Raw genomic sequence first — 14,374 nt, forward strand, 5'->3', positions numbered from 1 at the left:
TCCTGTCCTTATTCCTTTTATTTCTTTAAAAAAATTTTTAAAAAATAAATTTTATTTTATCCCATTCCCTCCCTCAAGTTCCCTCCCCTCCCTATGTACAAAAGCTTTGTTTCCATTTTTCCTTCTGTTTTCACTTTTTTCTTATCCCTTCCTTCCTTTTTCTCCCCTCTTCCCTTGTTCTCCTTCCCATTTGAACACTTTCTTCCCATTTCCCAACGTGGGACTGCATAACTCTGTAATTATAAAACTCCCCTAGCCCCAACTGTGATTGAATGTGAGTAAATAGATAAAGATGCTTGTTAGTTCGGGACACTAGATAAGATCTGTATCAGCCACAAGGTCCCAAAGTAAATTACTCAACTCTTTGTTCAAAACTGATGTTCCGGACACCGCTATCTATAGAACAATCTACAAACATCTGCTGACCATCAGTACGTGTCAGCTGACCACTGACCTTTGTTCCTCTTCTGTAAATTTCGCCTGTTAACTTCCCCTGCAACTCCCTATAAAAAGAGCCTCGGACTCTGGGCTAGTCGCCTCTCTAAACTACTTTGCTTTGGGAGTGCCGTCTGGCCAGACTAAGGTCTGTTTTACTTTCTTCGCTGCAGTCAGCTCCTCGGGAGTGTTTGGTAAGGCCCTCGGTCTTGGTCTTACATTTTGGAGGCCCCGCTGGGATCCCCGGGTGTTCTTCGCTGCAGTCAGCTCCTCAGAGGGTTTGGTAAGGCCCTCGGTCTTACACCAACATCCATTATACATCTCAGTCCTTATTTCCACATCAGTTTCTCACTTGTGTTTCCAATTTATTTCACCTAAGAGTATAGTCTCAAGGTGCATCCATTTAGCTATAAATGTCTGAAGCTCATGCTTCTTTACGGCTGAGTAGTACTCCATTGTATAACAAACCCTCATCTTCTTTATCCACTTGTCACTTGATGGGCACTTGGGCTGTTTCCAAGCTTTAGCTATTACAAACTGTGCTGGTATAAACATGGGTGTGCATATATCACTGTGGTATGATTCTTTTAATTCTTTCAGGAAGATACCAAGAAGAGTTATAGCTGGATCAAATGGAACATCTAGTTTTAGTTCTTTGAGAAACCTCCACACTAATTTCCACAGAGGTTGCACCAGTCTACACTCCCACCAGCAGTGGAGAAGCGTTCCTTTTTCCCCACAGCCCTGACAGCATTTGTTATTGGCTGATTTCTTTCTTTCTTTCTTTCTTTTTTTTTTTTTTGGTGCCGGGGATTGAACTCAGGACCTTGGGCTTGCAAAGCAGGCGGTGGAACCACTGAGCTAAATCCCCAGCCCTTGATTTCTTTTCTTTTCTTTTTTTCTTTTGGTACCCAGGATCAAACTTGGGACCTTGCACTTGTGAGGTAGGAGGCGAAACCACTGAGCTAAATCCCCGGCCCTGGTTGATTTCTTAATAGCATCCATTCTTTCTGGAGTGAGGTGGAATCTCAGCATTGTTTTTATTTGTTTGTTTGTTTGATTTTGTTTTGTTTGGTACCAGGGATCAAACTCGGGACCTTGTGCTTGCAAGGCAGGTGGCAGAACCACTGAGCTCAATCCCCGGCCCTCAGCATTGTTTTAATTTGCATCTCTCAAATGACCAGTGATGTTGAACATTTTTTCATATATTCATTTGCTGTTTCTAATTCTTTATCTGAAAAGTATCTTTTTATTTCAGATACCCATTTTTGCATTGGTTCTTTAAATTTGGGGGGTCTGATGTTTTTGAGTTCCTTGTGTATTCTAGATAATAGTTCATTATCTGAATAGCTGGTAAAAATTTTTCCCTACTCTGTGGGTTGTCTTTTCACTCTGTTGGTGGTTTCTCTTGCTGTGCAAAAGCTTTTTAGTAAGGTGAGGTCCCAGTTGTAGTATTTCTCATGCAGTTTGGGTTTTGTTCATGAAGTCTTTGCCTATTCCTATGTCTCCTTTTATTTCTTTCTCTTGTCCAATTGTTCTGGCTAATGTTTCCAGAACTACATTGAATAAGATTGGTGATAGTGGGCGTCCTTATCTTGTTCCTGATTTTAGAGTGAAAGCTTTCAGTTTTTGTCCATTTAGTATGATGTTGGCTGTTCATTTGTCACAGATGGCTTTTATCAGATTGAGATAAAGACCATCCATTCCAATTTTCTGTAGGGTTTTTATCATAAATAGGTGTTACACTTTGTCAAACACTTTTTCTGCATCTATTGAGATGATCATATGGATTTTTGTCCTTGGCTTTGGTTTTGTTTTTTAACACTTTTATCTCATTCTGGAAAAGTTAACAGTTAAGATGAATTACAAACTACAAAACTTTCTAATGTATCTAAGCTTGGGAAAACCTTACCACCACTTTAGTAAACGGCTTGTGCAAAACCTTGAGTTCCCTCATCTTTTTTTTTTTTTTTCACTCATCTTTTTTACAGATAGATTTATTTCATGAAGATTGTGATCCAATGATTGTTTAGCAGCAATTTTACCAAACAGTAAATTCTTTTATTAGCAGGCATTATATACAGATAATACTAATCTTATTTAAAAACCATGAGTGCCACACTGGTGAATATACAGCTCATGAATAACTTAAGTATTTCCCATTTAAAAGGTAATGCACAGCACACAAACCCTACCCTAAACAAAGAAGCTGGACTGTGGATACATGATTGATGTGTCTAAAATGATGTATGTACAGTACATAATTAACGTTAATTACGTGAGCCGTGCATCTCTCCCGTTCCCTTCATGCTTCACTCTCCCCGGAAACTGAATTCTCAACTTCCTCTTCTAAAATTGGTACAATCAAGTTATCCTTGGACATCAGATTATATTTCATCACAAATTTAGTAAACCGATGACATAAAAATGTTTCATTTTCATAGTCATCAAATATCTGCCGGTGATGGAAATAAGCATGTGAAAATATTCTGTAAATCCTACGACACACGGATCCTAGTTTTGCTACAGATGATTCTTTTATGCTAACCCTGCTGGGAAAATATTTATTGCTACTGAGAAGGCAGGCAGCACCGTCCAGTGTGTGTCTGGTATAGTCTATGATGGGGCACTCTTTAGGCATTTTATGAGCAGCACAAAGAAAAATCCATTGTCCAGTTGCTGTCATCTGAGTACAAGTACCTGGATGGCATTCGCTCTAAAGTTTAACAGCAAGTCCATTTAGTTCAAGGCAGAATTGCCTTAAGTGTTCACACTTCCACACACCTTTGTCTTGGCCTTCAGGTGGTTCAAGGATTTTGTCAGTATTGGAGCAATCTGCCCTTATGTTCTGTTGAATATGCCTCTGAACAGCAAGTGTACTGTCCATTTCATCAAACGCTTCATCAGGCCAATTACAGAAATCCTGCACCTTGGTGCCCGCCCTTTCCACCTCAACACTGCCGTCCCCACTGCCAGGACCACAGTGCCAGAGTCGAGCGGCCGGCATCGGTACCCGGATGTCGGGACGCTGCTGCCAGGCGGTGGGGCACAGGCACGCCCAGCCCAGCCCTTGGCTTTGTTAATATAATGTATTACATTTACTGATTTGCATATGTTGAACCACCCTTGCATCCCTCAGATGAATCCAAACTGGTCATGGTGTACAACCTTCTTAATAATTTGCTGCGTTCTCTTTACCAGTATCTTATTGAGGATTTTTGTGTCTATGTTCATTAGGGAGATTGGCCTGTAGTTCTCTTTTTTGGTTAGATCCTTTTCTGGATTTGGATTCAGAGTAATGCTTGCTTCCAGGGATGAATTTGAAAATATTTCTTCCCTTTCAGTTTGATTAAAGGGTTTGAGGAGTAGCGGTATTAGGTCTTCCTAAATTTCTTGTAGACATCAGCAGTGAATTCATCAGGGCCTGGACTTTTCTTTGTTGGTTGGTTGATTTTTGTTTTTTGTTTGTTTTGGTACCAGGGCTTGAACTTGGGTCCTTCCACTTGCAGGGCAGGCAGCAGAACCACTGAGCTAAATCCCCAGCCCAAGTTTTTGATTACGTCTTCAGTTTCATTGACTGATATTGGTTTATTTAGAGTTTTTAATATCTTCTTGATTCAGTTTTGGTAATTCATATGTATCTAGGAATCTGTCCATTTCTTCTTGTTTTCCATCTTATTAGATACAGTTTCTCAAAGTAGGTATTGATGATCCTCTGGATTTCTGCAGGATCTGTTGGGATTTCACCCTTTTCATTCCTAACTGCATGGACTTGAGTCTTTTCTTTCCTTTTTTGGATAAGGTTGGCTAAGGGTTTGTCATTTTTATTTAACCTTTCAAAGAACTATCTCTTCGATTCATTGATTCTTTGTATTTTCACACTTGATCTTAGCCAAAAGGCCGAGAAGCGATTGTTGTATTTTCTTAGTCTCCATTACATTAATTTCTGCTCTGATCTTTATAATTTCCTCCATTGTACAGGTTTTGGGCTTGCCTTTTTCCTCTTTTTCTAGAAGCTTGAAGTTCAACATTAGGTTTTTTATTTGAGCTTGCTCTGTTGTTCTAATATGGGAATTCGCTGGTAGAAATTTCCCTCACAGGACTCCTTTCATTGTGTTCTGTAAGTTTCAGTATGTTGTCTTGGCATTATCATTTAATTATAGAAATAGTCTAATTTCTTCTTTAATTTCATCTGTGACCCATTGGTTGTTCAGGAGGGTGTTATTTAATATCCATGTGCTTTTTAAGTTCTTGTGGTTTCTTTTGCCATTGATTTCCAGTTTCATTGCACTATGGTCTGATAATATGCATGGGATAATTTCAATTTCTTTGCATTTACTTGAGCATGTTCTATGAGCTAGTATATGGTCTATTTTGGAGAATGTCCCATGTGCAACTGAGAAGAATGTGTATTCTGATGTTGTGGGGTGGAACACTCTACTAAGTCCATTTGTTCAAAAGTTTGGTTCTGTTCTGATATTTCTTTGTTGACTTTTTTGTCTAGTTGAACTGTCTATTTGTGATGAGAGGTGCTGAGGTCCCCCATTACAATTGTCTTAGTGCTTGTTTGATTTTTCATGTCAGTTAATAATTTATTTATTTATTTTAATATTTGTTTTATGTAGTTGGACATACTGGTATGTCAGGTGCAATTCTACATAATTTTGGGGAAAAATTCTTTCACAATTAAATTATGATTAGGCCTAGTTTTCCTGCTTACAGGCTGGCTATGGCATGTTGAGACATAACTCCGTTTTTTGCCTCTGGTCACAGCTAAGACCTCAATGATTCCATGATGCTGTGATGCTCCAGGGCAGGATTACATCAGCTGAAGACATCCTGGTTTCTTGAGAACAGAGTAGTAAGAGAAAAGTTTCACCCAGGGAGGGACAAATTCCTAACCAAGGTAAGTTCCTCATGGACCTAGGATCTTTATCAGCATAAGTTCCTCATTGTCCTAGGATTATTGCCACCCTCTGTGTCATCTGTTACTCCTGATATACTGAATAAAGGTGTGGCAAGCTCCAGGTGCCTTTATCTTTTCTGCCCAGAGCAGCATTGATCAGGCCCAAAGCTCAGCTTCTTCTCTAAGTCTTGTTTACTGTTTTTATTCTTTAATTTGCCTTGTGCTGTCCTAGCTCACAGGAGACCAGGACTCACTGCAGGGGTTCTGGTAATGTCCCCTTTCCCTGTTCCCTACACTAGTGTTTGGTGCATATATATTTATGATTATTATCTCTTTTTCCTGTATTGGTCCTTTTACAAGGACATAGTGACCTTCTTTGTCTCTCTTCATCAGTGTTAGTTTAAAATCCATTTTGTTTGTAAATAGAATAGCTACCTCTACTTTTTTTCTGGGTTCCTGTCATATGGAGTATTTTTTCCATCCTTTGGCTTTCAGTCTATGAATTTCTTTTTGAATTAAACATGTTTCTTGTACACAGCATATTGTTGGATCTTGCTTCTTGACCCATTCTGCCAGTCTTTTTCTTTTGATTGGTGAATTGGGACCATTTACTTTGATGGTTGTAACTGACATGTATTGACTTATCCTTGGCATGTTATTTTCTTGTTGTTGGTTCCCTTTTTTCCCCCTCAGTTTAATTACTTGTCTTGCTTGGTGGATTCATTCTGTTGGGGCTCATGGAGTTGTAGTCCTTGTTATCTCTTTCTAGAGTGTCCTTCAGAACATTTTGGAGTGCTGGTTTGGTGGTAGTGAATTTCTTTGGGTGTCACAGAAGTATTTTATTTCTCCATCAATTTTGAAAGATAGTTTTTTTTTCTTTTCTGGTACCAGGAATCGAACTCTGGACCTTTTGTTTGCCAGGCAGGTGAGGTGTTGCTATGTTATATCCCCAGTGAGAGATAGTTTTGCAGGGTATATAAATCTCGGTTGGAGGTTGTCTTCTTTAGGGCTTAAAATACTTCACTTCAATCTATACTTGACTTGAGAGTTTGTGTTGAAAAGTCTGCTGTGATTCTGATGGGCTTTCCTTTATAGGTGATTTATTTCTTTTCTCTAACAGCTTTTAATATTCTGTTCTTAAGTTGAGTTTCTGGAATCTTGACTATTACATGCCTTGGTGTACATTTTTTTTGATCATGGATAATTGGAGTTCTATATGCCTCATTTATCTGTATGTCAAATTCTTTTTCCTTGCTTGTGAACTTTTCTGCCATTACTTCTGTGAACAAGTTTTTTATGTTGTTTGCCATATGTCCAGCTTTTTTATTGACTCTGATCAATCTTATGTTATTCTTCTTTGCATCATCTAGCAGTTGGATTGATTTTTTATGGTCCTTTGCTATTTTTAAGAAATCTTTCTTTTCATGATCACTAACAGCAGTCCTGTCTTCTATATCTGATATTCATATTGGTTCATTCTGCTGTGTATACTTTCAATGGAATTTTTAATCTCCTGACTATCTCTTTGAATCTGTTTCATGGATTCCATTTCTTTCCTATGTTGGGGATTCATAGTTTCCATAATTTTTCTAAGCTCCTCATTTTTTTTTTTTTTTTTTTTTTTTTTTTTTTTTTTAGTACCAGGGATTGAACTCAAGACCTTGCTCCTGCAAGGCAGACGAGGTAGCACTGAGCTAAATCCCTGGGCTCCTCTTTTTTTTTTTAATCTGTATCTTCTCTAGAGTCACTAACTATGTCTTTCATCATGGTCACCATCTCTGTAGTTATCTGAGAGATTATTTCCAATTTGACGTTTTTCTAGAGCCTCATTCACCTGCTTTGTTACCTCTGCTTTTACCACTTCAGAGAATCCAGGTGGGTGACTTTCAAATTGTTCCACCACATTGCCCTCTGAGTTTGCCTTTGGAAAGCTGGAAGTCTGAGGTTGCATCTTGCTTAAGTGTCTTCTCATTTTCTTTTAGTTTAATTCCTGGGTTATTTCTTGTAAATTGCTTATGGCAGATAGCTTTATTGCTAGTATTTATTTATTTTTGGGGGGGTTGAGACAGGGTCTCACTATATAGTTCAGACTGGCCTTGAACTCACTTGTATGTAGCTCAGGCCCGAATACTGGGATTACAGGCATGTGCCACCACACCTCACTATTTTTTTTTTCTGTGAGCCAAACCCAGGACCTTGCATTTGCCAGGCAGGTGTGGTGCCACTGAGCTACATCCTTGGCCCAGGTATTGTTAGTATTTAGAACCCTTAGGAAATGACTACTTCTCAGAGACATTGTCCAGGTGTAGCTGGATGTTGGGTTTTGAATCTGTTGCAAAATTCTACCTCTTCAATTTATTGGAGATTAGAAGTTGCTGCCTATTTGGCCTACCCCCTGGTTCTTTGACACTGGCTTATAGTATTGTTTATGACCCTTGGGCAATCTCAGTCTTGGCATATGAGGAAGAACAACTGATTAGAACAATTATGTCACCTTGGCTAAAGTAGTACAATCAGCAATAATGATATCATTAAACATAGCTTAGAAAATGACAAACTGTGGTAACTATTAATTTGCCACCTGTAACCTTAATATAGTATGAACTATATTTGTCATTATATAGCAAAGTCTGAAACAAACCAGAAAATTGTATGTAGTAAGTATGCCCTCACTATGGAAATTTTTTTTCAGTTTAAAAACTTATTTCATTAACTTAAAAGGTGAACAAAATGTATATTTCAAAAGTTATTAAACTTATTTATCTGAAATACATGCTTGCACAGAGGACAGATACAGATTTCTGTTAACTTCTGCAATAGTCCATTGTCCATTTAAAAATATTTATTCTTCCACAAAAACTCTTCATTGAAGAACAGAAAATTTTTTCTTTCTTTTTTTTTTTTGGTACCGGGGATGGAACTTGCATCCTTGCACTTGGGGGGCAAGCGGCGGAACCACTGAGCTAAATCCCCAGTGAAAATTTTTTCCTTCATACTGCATAACAGCTGGATGTACATTTTCAATGTGCTGTACTTCTGATGTATTCATTTCATTGTCAACTCCGATGATGAAGATGGGAGCATAAATGTTCACAGTGCACATGATTGATGCAAATGAAAAGCGTTTTCCCTCAGCTACAAAGAAGCCTCCATCATGTCCCTCAAGTAGGGTCACATACTTGATGCTCACAGTGGATCACTTCTTCTTCTTTCCTTTTCCTCTTTTACTTCCCTCTCCTTGCTGAAGGTTTGGGTCACCACCTCCTGTTTTCTGTGTCTTTGTTTTCAGTTTAGGTACCATTTCTGCTGCATACAACATTACTGATTTACACGATGGGAACTGTCCCAGGCAGAGGCTGCCATCTTCCTGCTCAAGTTGGACCTGGACTCTGCCTCTGTATTGAACATCATGATTCCATTCCCTAGAGTACATTTTATTTTTCTCAAGAAATACATTGAGTCCAACTGCTGAGCATACATCTTGAATCTCGGTAGCTGTAGGATTTTCAACAGCCTTACTTATCGGGATCTGCCTCCCCTCTGTGATGGTTTTCTTATTATTTAAATAATCAGGGTAGATACAAATAAATCCATCTTGGTCTGCTGGGGACCATGCAGTGGCACAAGCCATTTCCACACAGCCGCAGATCTCATGGAAACCATAAGGAGAAAACTAGCCAGAAGTCTCAGGCTCTTCCAGGAGAAGTCTGCTTTTGGGCAGAAGTCCCCTCACTATGGCAATTTTACCCTCAGGGGAGAAAATTTAAAAGGGGTTGAGGGAAAAATCAGAGAAATAGAAGAAGAGGAAAAAATTAGAAGCAAATCTTAAGGACAAAGGAAGATTATGTGAACTTTGGGAAACGAGTGAAGAAGACAAGAGGGAAAGAGAGAAGGAAGAAATAAAAACAAGAACAGAACAGAACAACTGGGCTGGGAATTCAGCTCAGTGGCACAACACCTGCCTGCCAAGCTCAAGGTCCTGCATTCAATCTCCAGTACAAAAAAATAAAAGAACAAAACAACAATAACAAGAAAAGTAGAAGCAATGTTCACAAAAACAAGAACAAGTGATAAAGAAAAAACAAAACAAAACAAGAAGGGAAAAAAGAAAAAAAATATCCACTTTAAGGTATATCTCTGCTGTCACTGGTAGACAGAGTGGGTGGACAGAGCCCAGATCTGTATTGATTAATCCCAGCAAGCCAACTGTAGATTTTATGGTGGGGCAGTGGATAATTCTAGCAAACCTGCACTTTTAGTTCCACTGAAGTTCAGGCTGGTTTCTAGCTGTAAGGTTAGAACTTGATTTGTTCAGCCTACAACACTCCATGTGCCTCCTGCTGGCTTGAGCTCATTTTTGCCTCATCTTGACACTGGAAGCTACTAAATGAAGCCTGCAGCTTCTCTGATTTCCAAACTCAGTTGGCCCCTCTCCAAGATGGCTACTGGCCAATTGCCCTCTCCTGGATGATGTCTGAACCCAAATAACTCAACAGCCACTGCAATCTGCAGCCCACTGCTGCATTCCACTGGTGCATTTCTCCATGGAGGCCTCTAGGGTCACCAATAGTCACTGTGCATCTGCAGGTTTGAGCTGCCCCTCCCACCAAGTGAGCCAGGGCTCAAGAGAAAGCACCACTTGCCACCTTTCTCTGCTGCATTGAGGTCTCTCTCTTTGCTCTCCCCATGGCCTGTAATTCTCACTTCAGATTCTTGGTGGGTCCCAGTGCCCACTTCCCTCCTTCTCTTCCTCACATTGCTGTATTCCAGCTTCTGGACACCAAATCTCAGAGAGGCTGTTTCCCTGCTGTTCACCACTCCGCCGTCTTCCCAGAAGTCTGCTCTGAATCATCCCGGACAGGATTGCCCACCATGTGCTGCACCCCTATCCTGCAGATTTTGCCTGCACCACCCTCTCCCTTCTTCTGGGCACCACAGGCCGCACTTCTTGGGTTCAGCAAACTGGTGAGTGGCAGCATTTGGGAACCCGTCCAGGCGCTGCAACCTTCCCTCATCACCATTTATTAGACAGCAGTGTCATGTGCTGCCTGGAGATGATAGCACGCCCAGGAGGATGTGGCCTGTCACCTGTAGACTCTGCACCTGGGCCCAAGGGCTTGCACAATGTGAATCCAGTCTCCTGAGGCCAATGCTCAGTGCCGAGAGGTGGCTGTCCACACAGCTCTTTCCACCACCACCGTGACAGCAGAACAGTCCTTTTATCCCTGATTCCCATGCACCTGACCCCTGTCACCCCAGCTCTGTCTTTCCAGGGTGCCGCAGGACCTGAGTCATGTGATACACGGCTCATCGAGTGCAACTTCTCCTGTGGGGCATTGAAGATGTGCCATGGGGCAGGAGCCAGCTGTCTGTCCACTGCATCTTGGTAGTGAGCGGCATTCCTGCCAGGGATGGGCTGAAGGCTGCTAGTGCCTTCACCCGGGAAGAGCTCCAGCATTTGACCCTCATGAATCAAACTCCTTTACCAACTCACCAGCCTTTAAAGACTGTGTTTTCATTTCCCCCAGAAGTTATTGACTTATTTTCATTATTGTTTTTTCTTATTTATTGGTCGAGACAAGGTCTTGCTATGTAGTTCAGGCTGGGCTTAGACTCAGTATGTAGCCCAGACTGAACCTGCAGTCTTGAACTTACAGTGATCCTCCTGCTTCAGCCTCCTGAGTACTGGGATTATAGGCACACACTACCAAGTTTAGGTCTCCCAGGATTTATTTTATTTTATTTTTATTTTTTTTTTTGTACCAGGGATCAAACTCAGGTCTTTGTGCTTGCCAGGCAAGCGACGGAACCACTGAGCTAAATCCCCGGACCTTAGGGTTTTATTTTAGAGTGGGAAGTGTGGGTGAAAGTCAGGCCAGCGCAGGAACAGGAGGTCCCAGTGTTGGAAGGAGCCGAGGGCTGTGTGGGCTGTGCGACTTCTTGTCCTTGCTATGAGTGGAGAGCAGCTCTGCCTGCCATCGAGCCCCCACTGCCTGTGCTGTTCTGGCACGGACTGACCACGGTGCTCAGGAGGTGGGATCACAGGGCGCCTGACACTGCTGGCCTGCTCCTCAGAGGCTGCATGTCACCGCTGCCTCCGCCTGCGGGTGCTGGGCTGGTGGTGGCCGAGGTGTGGCAAGGCCCCTCTGCTCTGGCCCCTGTGCCTGTCCGAACCTCCTCTGTTCAGTGTCTCCATCAATGTCTCCATTCTGCGGTGCCCACCAGGCAGCTTCCCCTGTTTCCGCACAGACATGGGGTGGAGAGCGCCCGGCCGGTCTGGGCCTTGAGGACAGCGCCACAGGCTGTTGAAGGCCCTGCTTCTGTGGGACTGGGCGCTGTCTCCTGGGCCCTTGTGACCACACATGGGGGTTGGGGCCAGAGTCAGATGGCCGGGGCTCGTGTGCAGGGGAAGGTGCCCTCAGCCCCGCTGCAGGAGCCTGACCTCTGTGCACGCGAAGGTGGCAGCTGAGGCCTTGCATCTGCCCCTGGAGGGCCTGGGTCCAAAGGAGCAGGAGGCCAGGTGGGCAGAGGCCCAGGTCAGGACTGGAGCTGAGAGACCCCAGGGCAGACAGATGCAGGAAGTGGGCTGACCTAGGGAGGAAAGCTCATGCTCCAGCACTCCCAGGCCAGGCTCCCTGGTGCGCCTGCACCCCCGGGTCGCAGTTCCAGGTGGGAGTGACCCAGGGCATAGTCCAAAGGTGTCCAGCTTTTGACCCTGAGCAGCCTCTTGGTGTCTGCACTTTTCTAGGGTCAATGAGGAGCGGTGCCACCTACTAGGGTTGTTCCTGATCTTAGAACAGCCAGGAAACCCACAGCCAGTGCCGATGGGCACCCCTGGGGCTCCCTGCCCAGTCTGGAGGAGAGCCACTGTAGCGGTCCACCCTTCCTGGCCTGGCCCTTGCCTGAGCTGCTCTGCCTCTCCCCTCGCAGGGTCCTGTCCACCAATGAGGCTGTCCCCAGTTTGGACGGCTCAGGCTCGCCCTGCTCCTGCAGCATGTGTGGCAGGCAGTGTGTGAGTGCACCAGAGCCGGGCAGTGGTGGGGGTTCTGCCAGCCCGGGCTGAGACCTTCTAGCGGGTGCCCCACAGCACCGTCTGGGGCCCTTGGCATTGTGGTGACAGCTGTCCCGGTCCTGCCCTCTGCAGAGCCCAGCTTTGCGCCCCTTTGCTCCCAAAGGGCCCATGCTTGCTCGACCTCCCAGGCTTGGGCCCATGCTCTGCTTTGTTTAATGTAATGGCGAATGCGTTGAAGTTGGAAGTTACTGCTTTATCTCGTGCTATTTGCTCTGATTTTGTGTATATTTCTTATACCTTTTTGCCTTCTTTTATTCTTTAAACATTAAAAAGTTTTCATTAGCACATGTTTGCAGATGTAATGCTCCCATTACTCATGGGGAGTTGGTGCGCTTAACACATCTGAATTCTTTTTATTCCACCTCCCCAGCGGAATTATCTCTTGGTCTTTCGCCTTCTTTTAGATTATTTTCTCCAGCTTATTGTAGAGAATTTTCAAGCAAACAGAGAAGTTGGAAGAAGTAGAGAACAAGGACCCTTGCATACCCCGCAGTTGTTATTCACCTGTGCCACCTATGTGAAGATATGTGTCCATATACACGCATGTGCACACACCTGTAAACACACACACACGTGCACAGTGGCTGTCTGGAGTGTATCCTGCATGTTCCACCCTTCCTGGCAGCATGGAAGCATTCTAGGTGTTAGACAGCTTTGCCAGCACTTGGTATCAGCCTTGTTCTGAACCTCGGCCAGCCTGTGGGAGGGAAGAGGTATCTTGTTATGGTTTTAATTTGCATTTTGCAAGTTGGGTGCAAGGCTGGCATCTGTGCTTCCTCTTTCGTGTGGGGCCCATCTGCTCACGAGGTCGCCATGCCTGTCTGCAGTCCTCTTCCTCTCCAAGCTGGCGGGGTCTACGCTCCTGGGATCTGGGAAGCGAGATACTGATCTCAGACTAGAGTATGAACGTTCCCCATTTTGAGCCTTCGAGTGAGGGCCTGGGGTCGCCCACAGGATGCTGTGGCTTCCCATCCTCCCACTTGCAAGTGACAGAAGCAGCGTGAGTGGGTCTGCTTCTGCCACGGGCAGCCGAGGGGCAGCTCTGGCTTCAGGTGCGGTGCGCTCCAGGGAGCCCAGATGTCCCTGGACCTCGTCCGGTAACCTCTGCAGGCCTCGTGGCCCCACATCCCCCGTTCACCAGTCACATGCCAGCACCCCTGTTCAGTGGACTTCATTCATGCCGAGCCATGGGGCTCAGGGTCCCCTGGGCGCCCTGAAGCTCTGGTCTGGGGGTTGGAGCCTGCAGGATGGGTGTGGTCAGCTCCTCGCAAACAGAACAGACCCCCAGGTGGAAGTCTGAGCAGATGGCAAGGTGGATGTTGCTCCTTCAGCAGATGCCGCTGACGCAGAGCTGTGGGCAGGGCCAGTGGCAGTAGCGTGGTTCCGCTCCTGCCGCCTTGCCTGGGCGCCAGGTGGCCAAGCCTCTTGGAAGTCTGATCTGAGGACAGATGGAGGCTTTCCTGATGATGAAAATCCTCATGGTGGGCCAGCATTATGGAGAGGAGCCTGGAGGACACTGCCCCTCCACCCAGCGCGCCACAGCCACGTGGGTCCCCGCCCCGCTTCTCCCTCCCTGGGTTCTCGCCAGTGCACATTCACAACATGCTGTAGGCGCTGCTGTGGAGTCTGGGCCCTGCTCTGTGCTCCGGCCTGCCACACACTTCCCAGCACCGCCTTCACAGTCTGTTCTCAGGGGCCTTGGTCCCTCTCCACATAGGGCGTCCGGATCTTCCCAGATCTCCTGTGTCCTGGCAATGTGAGCCAAGACTCATTACTTATTTTTATTTTTAGGTTTTTGCAGACAGGGTTTCACTATGTACCCCAGGCTGGCCTCAAGCTCACAGTGATCCTCCTGCCTCAGCCTCCTGAGTGCTGGGATCTCAGGTGTGCACCACCAGGCCTGTGGGTGAACCAAGATCTAATCAAGCAGCCCACACCATGTCACTGGTGTGTCTCTTTAG

General features: G+C 44.5%; 1 protein-coding gene, 1 long non-coding RNA gene and 1 pseudogene across 4 annotated transcripts; 1 reads left to right on the forward strand and 2 right to left on the reverse strand.

The window, feature by feature from the left end:
- Positions 1–2,592: 2,592 nt before the first annotated feature.
- On the reverse strand, positions 2,593–3,337 carry LOC101724416 (MOB-like protein phocein pseudogene; annotated as a pseudogene).
- A 1,870-nt stretch (positions 3,338–5,207) lies between these two features.
- LOC110349712 (uncharacterized) lies at positions 5,208–11,417 on the forward strand. Its single transcript, XR_002395907.2, has 3 exons — positions 5,208–5,341; positions 10,112–10,306; positions 10,615–11,417. It is a non-coding gene; the product is annotated as an uncharacterized LOC110349712 (long non-coding RNA).
- On the reverse strand, positions 8,538–8,972 carry LOC101723575 (signal recognition particle 19 kDa protein-like). Of its 3 annotated transcripts, none has more exons than XM_004847359.1 (2): positions 8,856–8,972; positions 8,538–8,783 (listed from the first exon to the last, which is right to left on the reverse strand). In XM_004847359.1, exons 1-2 carry the CDS (start codon positions 8,970–8,972, stop codon positions 8,538–8,540), a joined length of 363 nt encoding a protein of 120 aa, XP_004847416.1. The 3 variants fall into 3 exon arrangements, with proteins under 3 accessions (XP_004847416.1, XP_004847415.1, XP_012928474.1); XM_013073020.1 differs by having other exon boundaries at positions 8,660–8,859; positions 8,924–8,972; XM_004847358.1 differs by having other exon boundaries at positions 8,538–8,972.
- Positions 11,418–14,374: the final 2,957 nt, after the last annotated feature.

This window comes from Heterocephalus glaber, unplaced genomic scaffold (genome assembly GCF_053883595.1).
Source record: "Heterocephalus glaber isolate CG9 unplaced genomic scaffold, H.glaber_assembly_v1.0 deba00001509, whole genome shotgun sequence".
Classification (NCBI taxonomy): Eukaryota; Metazoa; Chordata; class Mammalia; order Rodentia; family Bathyergidae; genus Heterocephalus; species Heterocephalus glaber.

Coding starts and splice junctions, on each gene's coding strand:
- LOC101723575 (XM_004847358.1), bottom strand. CDS start 8,972: ATGGCTTGTGCCACTGCATGGTCCCCAGCAGACCAAGATGGATTTATT.